This window comes from Haliaeetus leucocephalus, unplaced genomic scaffold, assembly GCF_000737465.1.
Source record: "Haliaeetus leucocephalus isolate CR32 unplaced genomic scaffold, Haliaeetus_leucocephalus-4.0 Scaffold273, whole genome shotgun sequence".
Taxonomy (NCBI): Eukaryota; Metazoa; Chordata; class Aves; order Accipitriformes; family Accipitridae; genus Haliaeetus; species Haliaeetus leucocephalus.
In genome coordinates this window covers 3,723,981-3,734,828 of record NW_010972709.1, presented here as the reverse complement: position 1 = coordinate 3,734,828, position 10,848 = coordinate 3,723,981, and the positions used below count along the sequence as shown (strand labels likewise).

At 50.8% G+C, this 10,848-nt stretch overlaps 1 protein-coding gene across 2 annotated transcripts in view; it reads right to left on the bottom strand.

Annotated features, from left to right (window-relative positions):
* Window positions 1–259: 259 nt before the first annotated feature.
* The window catches only part of GATA5 (GATA binding protein 5), an 11,189-nt gene continuing 600 nt past the window's right edge, over window positions 260–10,848 (bottom strand). Inside the window, exons 2-7 of one of the 2 annotated variants that reach the window (XM_010569548.1) lie at window positions 8,771–8,937; window positions 3,094–3,219; window positions 2,150–2,237; window positions 1,478–1,587; window positions 1,042–1,056; window positions 260–409 (exon numbers count right to left, since the gene is read on the bottom strand). In XM_010569548.1, the coding sequence (XP_010567850.1) occupies window positions 260–409; window positions 1,042–1,056; window positions 1,478–1,587; window positions 2,150–2,237; window positions 3,094–3,219; window positions 8,771–8,937 (656 nt within the window). Of the gene's footprint in view, window positions 416–1,041; window positions 1,057–1,462; window positions 1,588–2,149; window positions 2,238–3,093; window positions 3,220–8,770; window positions 8,938–10,848 lie in introns of both variants that reach the window. The other variant, XM_010569547.1, reaches the window with a different exon arrangement.

The window sequence follows — 10,848 nt, the reverse complement described above, 5'->3', positions numbered from 1 at the left end:
CCCTGGGGCTCCAGCCTCAGGGAGGCAACCCTGGGTTGCTCCTGCCAAGGATGAGCTTTTTGGGGAGCCGGTGCCAACCCGGTCCCATCCAGCCAGCGTTTTCCATGCGCATCCTCCAAGAGAAACCTGTCCTGTGGCCACGGCTTGACAGCCCACAGTCCCGAAGCGCTGGGGCAAGCCGTCCTCCTGCCCATCGGCCGTTTGCAGGGCCAGCCAAAAACGTTGGTCCTGAGGCTTTTTGCTGGAGGTTGGGGGTTTTCTAGGCAAGCGCCAGGGCACACCAGGAGTCCTGCCGGAGTGGCACGCTCAGCCCGGGCTGCGGGGCCATGGTGGTGGGGGAGAATGTGTAGTCCTCAGGCTCGAATTTGAACTCGCCATGGCTGCTGGCCAGCGCCTCATCCGACTGGCTCTGCGCCTGCCCCGGGGAGGGAAGCAGAAAGTCATTAGAAAGCCTGTTATTAGCCAACGGGTCACTCTCCCCCTTGTCGTAATCTGGTGGTAGGACTAGGATGGATTATGAACAGGGTGGGTTATCCCCGATGCTACTGCTGCCCTTTGGAGGAGCCTGGAGCTGGGCAGGAGGGGTGCTCCATCCCCAGGACCAAGCGAGGAGGACGCATCCTGGGGCCCATCTGCATTTATTTATTGGCTAAACATGTCCAGTTTGGAGATCTCTAGGCGCGTGTATATTTTTTAAGAGCGCAGCACAAATCAGATTTATCGGTTTCAGCCAAAAAACCCTCTCTCCCATACAGCGCCGCTGGCGCTGCGCCAGGAGCTCGGGTGCTGGAGCTGAGCTTCCCCTCCGTGCACGCATGTCCAGCTTGGGGAGGGCTTAGACCCAGCATAAAGATAGTGCTGGGTCAGAAAATTTTGATGTGCGGGTTGATTTAGAGCCATTTTTTTCCTCTGCCAAGACAAAATAGTAACCCGCCCTAAAGAAATTCTCAGGGCAGAAGCACAGCCTTGCAATCTGGGGTCTCTGACAGCATTACAGCTCTGTGAGTGCTGAGTACCTCAGGGCTATAAAGCCCAGATAACGTATGCCCGGGGAGCCTTTTCTTGGGAGCTACATAGGTTTCCACCCTCGGCTCATCCCACCAACTCGACAGGATTGTAACTCCCAGGATTTCGTGGCAGGAGATGGGAATTAAACCCAGCTCTGTGCCAAAGTCAGGTCGCCAACCGATCGCCTCCGCGGCAGCAGAGCTTGGACCTCCCAGTTCACCAGTGCAAGATGGAAGAGCTGATGGGGAGCAAACAGGCTGGAACCCTTCCTGGTCCGCAACGTCTCGGCTCATGCTCCCTGCTTTCCTCGGTCTGAGGCAGTCCATCAGGCTGGGGGCCCCCAATGCAATGAACTAATTGCTTAGCCTCATCAAGGCCCCTCAGGTCAAGCGACGACCGAGGCGCGTGGAGCATCCGCCCCAGCAGGCGATGGCTGTGGGTCCCTGTGCCTTACCTGGGACACTGACACGATGGTTTGTCCGGGATACTGCGAGGTCGCGCTGGGCTCTGACTTTAAAGTGACCGTGCTGTCTGAGTTCGTAATGGAAGAAGGGGAGTTAGTGGCCGAAGTCGTAGACCCTGGAAGACAATTGGTACAAGATGGTGAAGCAACATAGGTGCAAATCTGCTCTAAGAAAATCTGTATTTTAATGGCTACCATCACATCTCATGGCACGACTCTACTGTTGTCTTTCTCCACCGCATCTCTGCCAGGATAAGACTTTGTACTTGGCTGCCAAGATGCTGATGGAGAAGGAGGAGCTGGCCTTTCACAGCCTGGCAGTGCTGGTCCTGGTACAGGCTGAGTGAGCTAATGTTGAATGTGTCGTGATACCTTCCCCTCGACTCTTTAATACACCATTCCCAGCCCCGTTTTTTCCCATTACTCAGTTTAGCCCAGATCTGCTTGAACACGAGCACTGCTGGGCTGGAGCTAGGTGAGATTTCAGCAGTGAGATTTCCCACCCAGCATCCTCCTTCCACATAAGGTCTACATATAAATAGAGGCTCTACATCTAAAGCAATCACCAGGGAAAAAAAAATCACAATATTATTTTCTAATTATGATAATTTCTTGCAGAAGACATGTTGAGGTGAATTGTGCCCCAAGCCCCCATGACAGATTATAGCTGCACTGTACCTGTCGAGGTTTTGCCTTTGGTAATGTTTTTAGGCTTCCTTTTCCTCGTCTGGATGCTTTCCTTTTTCATGGCCAGAGGTCGTGGTACCTTGACATTCATAAAGTTTGGAATCATTAATACTGTATTTTACTCAGCTCCTTCCCACACACGTGTTGCTCTCCTATTTACATGCTGTAGCTCATGCAAAGCACCTAAAGTCCTTGTCCTTCACTAAGTTCTATTTTTCTCTGCAACAGGCCTTGGCTGGAAGATGTATAAGGCTAACAGCTAAGGCTTTCCCACAAATTTTGTTTTTTCCTTTATTTCCTATTTTCCTTTTCCTGATTTATTAGTGACCTTTATGACAGGACCCTATTAAATTACACTGACAGACTGAGAGCCTACATGGCTCAGAGGGAACGGTCATGGGATAAAGAGACTTTAACCTTTAGGCAGAAGTTTGCAGAGGCCTGTATGGAGGGATGAAGTCTCCTCTTTGGCTGATGGACATGTTACCAACAGTTCCCATCCTCAGTGGATAAAAGTTATCAGCCAGCCTTCACGAGGACTCCTTAGCATCCTTCACACATTCTTAATGACCACATCTAGAAAAATATGCTCCTTGTTTCCAGTCTGGGCTTGGGGAGCTTCAGTCTCCAGCTACTGGAGCTTGGTAAGCTTTCTTTTTGGCGAGTAACTTGGCAAACAACCTAATTAAGAACCACCCAGCGCCAGAAATCTCTCCTCTATGCAGGTACCTCCTGAGAGTGTTCCAGTACCCCCTTAGCCTTATTCTGGAGAACCTTAGTAGACTGAGCTTTTCACTGTTCAAGGAGTCAGGATTGGGTTACGGCTCTCCTGGGTCCAGTCTAGAGGCTGGTCCCTCCAGACCCAATATCCCGGACCTGCCAGGCGGTGATCCCAGCACCCAAAGGGTCCCTCCCGGTGCGGACGCGCTCCTCACCCCGTGGAGCTTCATGTACAAGCCGCAGGCGTTGCAGACGGGCTCCCCTTCGGCGTTCCTTCTCCAGAGGGTGGTATTGGTTGTGTGGCAGTTAGTGCAACATAGGCCAGCACGTCTAGATGAAGACTTCAAAACAAGCAAACAAACACGTGAGTGCACACATAGGAATGATTAATTGGGAAATTTCCTGTCATATAAAAAGAAAATCTCCAATTACACCGATTTCCTGGAAAATGTGAAACACACACAAAAGCCAAATTCAGATCAAAGAAATTACATTCAAGTGAGATCACTCTAATTTGCAAGTGCTTTTTTTATTGAGCTTGATAAACCTGGCAAATATCCTCACAGCTCGTTTCACAAACTTCCAGCAAATCTGCTGGAATTGATCAGGACTCAGAGCACAGAGAACTTTCCTCCAGGAGATCCACTCAGATGGAGAAAGAAATGGAAAATGCCAGCCAGGCTTTAAGTGCACAAAGAAAACTCCTCATGCTTTAAGTGAACTCTTCTCTTTTTCTGCACTCAGAACTACCACTAAAGTTAGCAACACCCCAGTTAATCTCTGGTTTAAGACAACTGGAATCAATTGGCTGAACTGAGCAGAACCAAACCGAAGTGGCCCATGACGGGACCAGGGAGGTTATTCTTTGCACGTCTCGCAGATAATCTGTTCTCTTACAGGCTGCAGAAACACCGTGCAAACATTAATTAATGACATATTTTGTGACTGCAGTGATTGCTGGCTCTGAAATGTTAATACTTCCAAATGGAGAATGAAAATATTCTGGCAGAAGCAGCAAACTCATTTCTGACAACGGTACTCCAAGCCACTGGAAAATTCACAAGTCTCTATATACAGACTTGTCAGCTCAATAGGCATTTCATTTGAAAGTCTCTTAACACTAGGTATTGAGACTATTTTAATAAAAGACTTCACTAAGTATAAGATACCAGTGACATAAGTAATATCACAGGCTCTCCACATCCAGGTGTTTGAATATGTTCTTCAGCCTTGAGAAAAATCACTTTGATTCCTCTCAAAGGCAGACAATAGGTGATGCAGGCAGTAGAGAACTCCCTGTTTGTTTATTGTTTCATTATTGCTTGATATCATGACTGAGGAATATGATGGATGAGGTGGGAAGAGTAGGAATAAAAATGAAATGTTTTTACGAAGTTAGCAGTCAAATAAAGATCAGCTTTTGAGTTTCAAGAGACACAAGTGACATGCCCAAGCTTTGATTCACTTGTTGCTCAGCAAAGAGGTCTCAGCAACTATTTGCAAATAACAGCATTGCTTTGGAAATTGTTTCGCTTTCAAGAAATCACCAGGCAAAAATAATAATGCACCGAGGTGTGAGCTGACAAGCCTGGCACGGAGGAGGGGACAGCAATCCTCGTCCCTAATATAGGACATGGTGTCACAGCAAGATCCCGCAGCAGCTACAGAGCTCCCTTAAAGCCTTTCAGCTGCCGGGGCTGTGCTGTTCATCCCTGCAACCAGGAGGGACCTCAGCCCAGATGGGAGCAGAAGGACGTGCCGAGCACCCGATGGGTGCAACGGCTCTGGGGTCCAGCTCCTGCCACGGGTGCAGAGGGGAATTTGGAGGCACTCAGCCCTGGGGTAACTGTGCCCGGCGTGGACTGGTGAGATCTGTCATCGCCTGCGGATGGAGGAAGGCCAACGCAAAGCCCTTTGGAAAGCCCCGAGATTTCTGGGCCACTGCAGGTCCCTGGGAAGGAGGGACACACTGTCCCTATTTCATACAACGCTTTGTCCACAGCTTGCAGACGAGGTGGCAATGAGACCTGTGGCTCCGGTGGCCCAAGGGCAATGCCAGCCCCGCCAGAGCTCTGCCTGCCCTGCCAACACTGCCTCGCAACCTGCTGGGGCAGCAGCACGTGCCTTCTGCATCTCCTGCACCTCATACTGTGGGGTGCCTCCTCCTCGTACAGCTAGGGAGAGCAGAAACCATCCTCCATGACCAAATATTACAACTGAAACCCCACGAGAACCTGGCCCTGCACCACAACCTGCCAGCTTAGCAAGAAAGAGACAGTCAAGGCTACTGTTGCTCACTGAAGGACGAGGGTACAATACATTATTGCTGGTTTCCCAGCAGTTCCCTTAAAAGAAAATGCATTTCTGCCTGCCTCCACCCAGCTGCCTTTGTACCATTCTGACCTTGTCTAGGAAGTTGTTGACTTCAACATTGTGCTCCAGTGTTTATTTATACAAATGCAGCATACACTCAAACAAAAACTCTTCACGGACCCGGCTTGACAGCCAAGTGCTGCTGATAAGCTCAAGGAATGGTAAGTTGGTGCCTATCAAATCAACTGTGTGTGAGCGCTGCCTGGAGAGCCCGAAGAATTCAGAGCCAGCAGGGCAGGTCCTTCCGAGGGAGCCCAAAGCCATCAGAGACTTTGCTTCACCTCCTTTTCAGAGGTGGAAATGAAACCACAGGCCTTCACAGGAAAAAAAGAAGCCTCTGAACCCCCAGATTCAATCAGTGCTTCTCTGTTCCCCTTGCCAGCAGGACAGAGGGGACCTAGTGTTGATAGGAAAGAGGCTGCAGCAAAGTGTGCTGAGATACCCGAGCTCAGCTCCTGCAAACCGGCAGATCCGAGGCTCGGGACTAAAGGCGGCAGCATCCTCTGAGATTTACCTTTGTTACCATGGCTCTGGGCAAACCTGCACCTTGGAGGATGGGGGAGCAGAAGGAACTGATGGCCAACAGAAAGCTAAGGCACACACCATGAATGCTGCACGGTTCTACGGTCCTGTTAGATTGTCCCAGGGCTGTGATCAGTCCCATCCCCACCTTGCCCAAAAGTGGCACCAAATGCACTATGCATTGCAAACTCTGAAAAAGGACAGGCTGAAAAAATACCCCCTGAGCCAAACCAGCAAAACTCAGCTCCAGGTTAGTCCTTCAACTCGAGATGGTGTGGGAGCTGCTGAGCATCTGCCCCCCTGTGCTGGACCGCGCGGTACAGCTCTGCTCCTAACACGGGAGAATTGCATGCGCAAGGATGGAGCCATCCACCTCCATCGGCTGCTCCTGGATGGTAAAAGTGACTTGGCTTTTAGAATTGGGTCTAAGGTATCATCTTGTGAAACGTGCCAAGAAACTTTGGCTAGAAAAGATACTGCCTAAAATAAAGCGCTGCCTCCATCCTCCTCTAAGATAAATCCTTTTTGCCGAAAGCCGCAGTGCTTTGAAGCCAGACGCAGGCTGTAGCAAAACGGCTGTCCCTGCTGCGTAGAGGATGTTGCCCTTATGTCAAAAAAAAAGCAACAAAAAATGAACTGGAAACTACACTACTATTGCCTGCTCTCTCCCACGCACAAGCGGGCTGAGCACTACCGAGCTGCAGGACATCATTCCCGCAGTGTTATCTGGGCCACATTGCGTTCTCCAGGGCTTTCAGTGGGACTTTGCTTTGTGAAAACAGAAGTCAGAATAACTCCCAGCGTGGCATCTACTTACAGAACAAAGGTCGTAACGTAAAGGACAAAAGCAACCATTTTTCCTTCCCGTGTCTGTATTTCACCGTATTGTGAAACAGGCGATTTCATCGCTCCTAGAGCAACGGTGTGTCACCGCGTTCACTGCTCTGCTCCCACCCAGCCCGTACGGGTGGGGTTATGAGCAGGGAAGACATCCCCCACCATGGGAATCATTCGGGGGAAGAAAAATCCCAAGCCACAGGGGTGCAGGTCGCTCCCTCGGTGGTGGATTTGCAGAGTATGCCTGGCACCCTCTTGACCATCACCAGTGGATCCCCCTTCCTCTGATGGGGCAGAACTTGTTGCAACATGACATTTCAAACCCTTGGGAAAATCCAAGATTTTGAAATGTTTCATTCCAAAGTCAGGATGGAAAGGCACAATTGCAGCCCTTTTCCTAATCCATAAAATAAAATCCCCTCAAGTATTTCAACCTTATTGAAACGTTTCCCGGGAAAAAGAATCAGCTCTTTCATCTGGGCTTTATCATTATAGTATTGATTACCAAAATAATAGTATAAAAGGTTGGAAATGCTTCAAGATTTGCTCATCCCTGGGAAACGGTCTTAATTCTGCGAACGAGCGTTCTCCACCGGAAAACTTTGTTGAAATGTTTGCCGAAAAATGCCTCACAGGTGCTACGTACAGGGCTCTGCCAGCAATGACAGAGGAGCAGGCAGGGAGCTCGGGGTTCCCAAGTGGGGTGCAGGCAGCGCAAAACAATCTCCCTTCCCATGCGCTGAAATAAAATACTCAACAGCAGCAAGACCTCTCCAATTCCTTTGGGGAAAAGCTGTTCAAAAAAAAAACCCCTGGAAATTCATCCAGCACCACATTTTGATACCAGTCTGAAATTTAAACTGGTTTGCACCTCTCTCTCTCTGCACGGCTGGTATTTGCTCTGAAGAAATCAGCAGCGTAACTCTGAGATTTGCAGCGCAGCAGCGACCAGAACCCACTGCCGGGGTGCAGATTTAATGTCATTACATTAAAGGAGACCAGGAGGGGTTTGGTGAGGCAGGCAAATCCTGTCAGATAATGCTAAATGTTTCACAGAAATGCCTCGATTTTGATGCGATGAACAAAATGGAGAGATTTTCCACGGAGCCGCTGCTCATTTCATTTTGCAAATCCAGAACCAGATTTCTGGGACCAGAATCAGAATGAAACGTCTTGCTCAATCCCAGCCTTCTTTTTTTTTTTTTTTTTTATGGTTTTCTTACACAGAAACTCGTCGCTGTTGGATTATTGCTAATAATTTGTTTTGCAATGTAGAAAAATAACTGCTGGAATACACCCTGAGTGAAAGCAAAAGGAGCTCCCAGCTGTTCCCCAGCACGGCTCCAACAAACATCCTGTTTGTAATGACGGCTTCTGATGACAGGCTCTGAAACCAAAACTGTTACCACCAAATTTAAACATCCCAAAGCGACGCTACAAAAAAAAATCCGAGGCGCCTTTCCTCTCTCACGATGGGATCCCAATTGGAGGAAACCCAATATCACACTGAAGGGGGGTGTGTGTGGAATTAACCTGCAGAGAAACCGGGAACTACCAAACCCCAAATTTCCTTCTTTGGCAGGAGGGTGAAGGCAACGGGGGAACTGGGCCTCATCCTGCTCCCATCGCGAGCAGCTGCAAACCTGCCTGGGCCAGCTCAGGATCAACCCTGTCTGCTGTTCTACTACCCTGCCTAGACCATGTGTGGCTGCATGAAGAACTAGGAAATAATAATAATTATTATTGAATAAAAAGCAACAGGCTTGCTGTGGGAACGGAGCCGGGGGAAGCCCACAGAGCCGTGGGCCGCAGGCAGGGCTGATCGGTCCCCCGTTCGGCTGCGGTTCAGCCCCTCCGTGCAGTCCCGAGACCCCTCCGGTCCCGGCTGCCCTGTCTCCGTGCTGCCCACCAGCCATATCGGGGCAGCAATCCCTCTGGATTCGCTCTGCTTCTCCTGACCCCAGCAGGCTCTACACCGCAACAAGGGGCTCCTGCCAGCGCCGATGGCATTTTATTTTTGGCAGGACCGAGGGTCAAACAGGCCCTAAGACAAATACAGAGACCCCCAACAACGTGGGGACCGTGACAGCCCCCCGGTTCCTGCCCTCCAGCCACCCCCTGGGTGAAGCAGGGGATCCCTGTGGGGTTTCCCCCTCTTACCAGCCTTTTCTGCGGCTTGAGCGGCCGGTTGATGCCGTTCATTTTGTGGTAGAGCCCGCAAGCGTTGCACAGGTAGTGCCCGGTGCCATCCTTCCTCCAGAGCGGCGTGGACATGGCCCCGCAGTTCACGCACTCCCGGCCGTCCCCGGGGAATTCCTCCAGGTACTCTGGAAGAGATATCCAAGGTGTGCAGGTCAGGAGCCGTCCCCACCGGACAGGGTCACCCAGGGCCGGGCTGCCCACGGGGACCCTGTGGGACAGGGTCCCTAATTCTCTGTGCCCCACTACTCCTCTGCGAGGTACAATCTCTGCCCTGGGGGGGAGTTTACCTCCACCCTACAAAGTGTGGACCAAACCCCTTTATTCCCTCCACACCTTAATCTTTTAATATTTTGCTCAAAGGCTGCGTATTCCCCCATCCTTTCCCCAGAAGACCCCAAAGGACTGAGCGTGGCCGGGGTCTCCCTGGGATGGGAGCGGGCAGGGAACCCATCAGCAGGAGAGCGCAGTGTTATCCCTGCACCGGGCGCAGTCCAGGTTGCAAAAATAAATTGGAGAGGGGAGCAAAATGGGGCGATTTTCCTGATTTTCCATCAAGGAGCGTTAGTCGCGGGCCAGTGGGAATGATCCGGCTGGGGAAGGGCTCGGGGCTGCCCATGGAGCAAAGCCGGGCTGGCAGCCGCGGGGCGCCCGGGGGCTCCCCGGGAGAGCATCACCGGCCAACCGCGGTCCCAAAGCCCTGCTAGAGAGGCTTTTCCTCCCTTCTGTCCCCCTCCCGAAAGCTCCGGGAAGAAGCCGCGGAGCCGGCAGCTCCGAGCACCGTCCCCGGTGCGTCTCTGCCCCGAGCGCGGCTCCGCGGTAAACGGGCAGCCCGGAGCAAAACCCAGAGACCCCTCGATCGAGAGTCGGTGTCTTTCCTCCTGCCGCTTTTTTCTCTCTTTTTGAAATAACTTTCTCCGCCTGGAATGTTATTTTCTTCCGAAGAATACGCGCTTTTTAAAAAAAAAAAAAAAAATCTTCGATCGTATTAATAATGATCCAACGGAAAGAGATAGGGAAAAGAACAAAAATTAAAAAGGGGCAAATAGAAAATAAAAATAAAATGTAAAAAGTAAAAAAAGAAAAAAGTTGCAATAATTCATTAAATGAAAAAAGAATAGTTTACGCTACTTAAGAGCGGTTTACACTATTCGAGAGCAAAAATAAACGGCAGAGAGGACGGCGGTCACTGTTCCGGGTCCCAAACTACCAAATTCAAAGCGCAAAAGTGATTTCTGCGCCATCACCTCCCTCGGCAGGACCGGGACGATCCCCTCCCGCACAAACAACGGCTTTTCCCAGACAAAGAGAAAATCCTGGAAAGAAACCGCTCCCGAGCCCCTCCGGCGTGGGAGGAAAAGCCGAGCCGGGGAGGCAGCTCGGTGGGGAGGGGGGGGGGGATGTTGCTTCCCTGGTTTAACTTTGTTCTTGGGGTAAAGATAAGATAATTCGGTTCACCGCAGTAAAGATGATAACGCGGCTGAGATCTTGAAGTGGCTTTTAAAGGACTTTGCAAACCACCGCCGGAGGAGGATGGTGAAATACCCGCGGGGTTATAAACCCTGCGCACGGAGAGTCCTTTTAAATCAAGTCCCAAACTTTATTTGCCCGGGGCTTGGTTTAAAAGGACTCTCCGGTGTGGATGCAAACGAATGGAAGTGAGGTTTATTGTTCAACGCCTGAGTGCGTTTCAGTGTCTCTCCAAAGGCCGCGGAGCGATGCAGCTGCGGAGCTCTTCGGGCGAAGGCGAATTAGGAGCCCGAGAGTCTGTTCAAATATAAACTCATTTACCACAATAAATTACTTAAAAGGGAGGGAGCTATAAATCTGCCCCGCTAATTTAAACAACAAGGGTAAGTATTGAAGCACAGGCACAAAGTCGATATTGTGGGAAGGAGATATCGGGGGAGTAGAAGGGGGGAAGGGATTGAACGGCCTCTGCTCCTCCGTCCTGCGGGGGAATTGCTCTCCTTTGAAACGTGGTCTTTGCCCTTCGTGTCACACCCCCCCACGCCCCCCCCCACCTCTGTCCAGGGTCA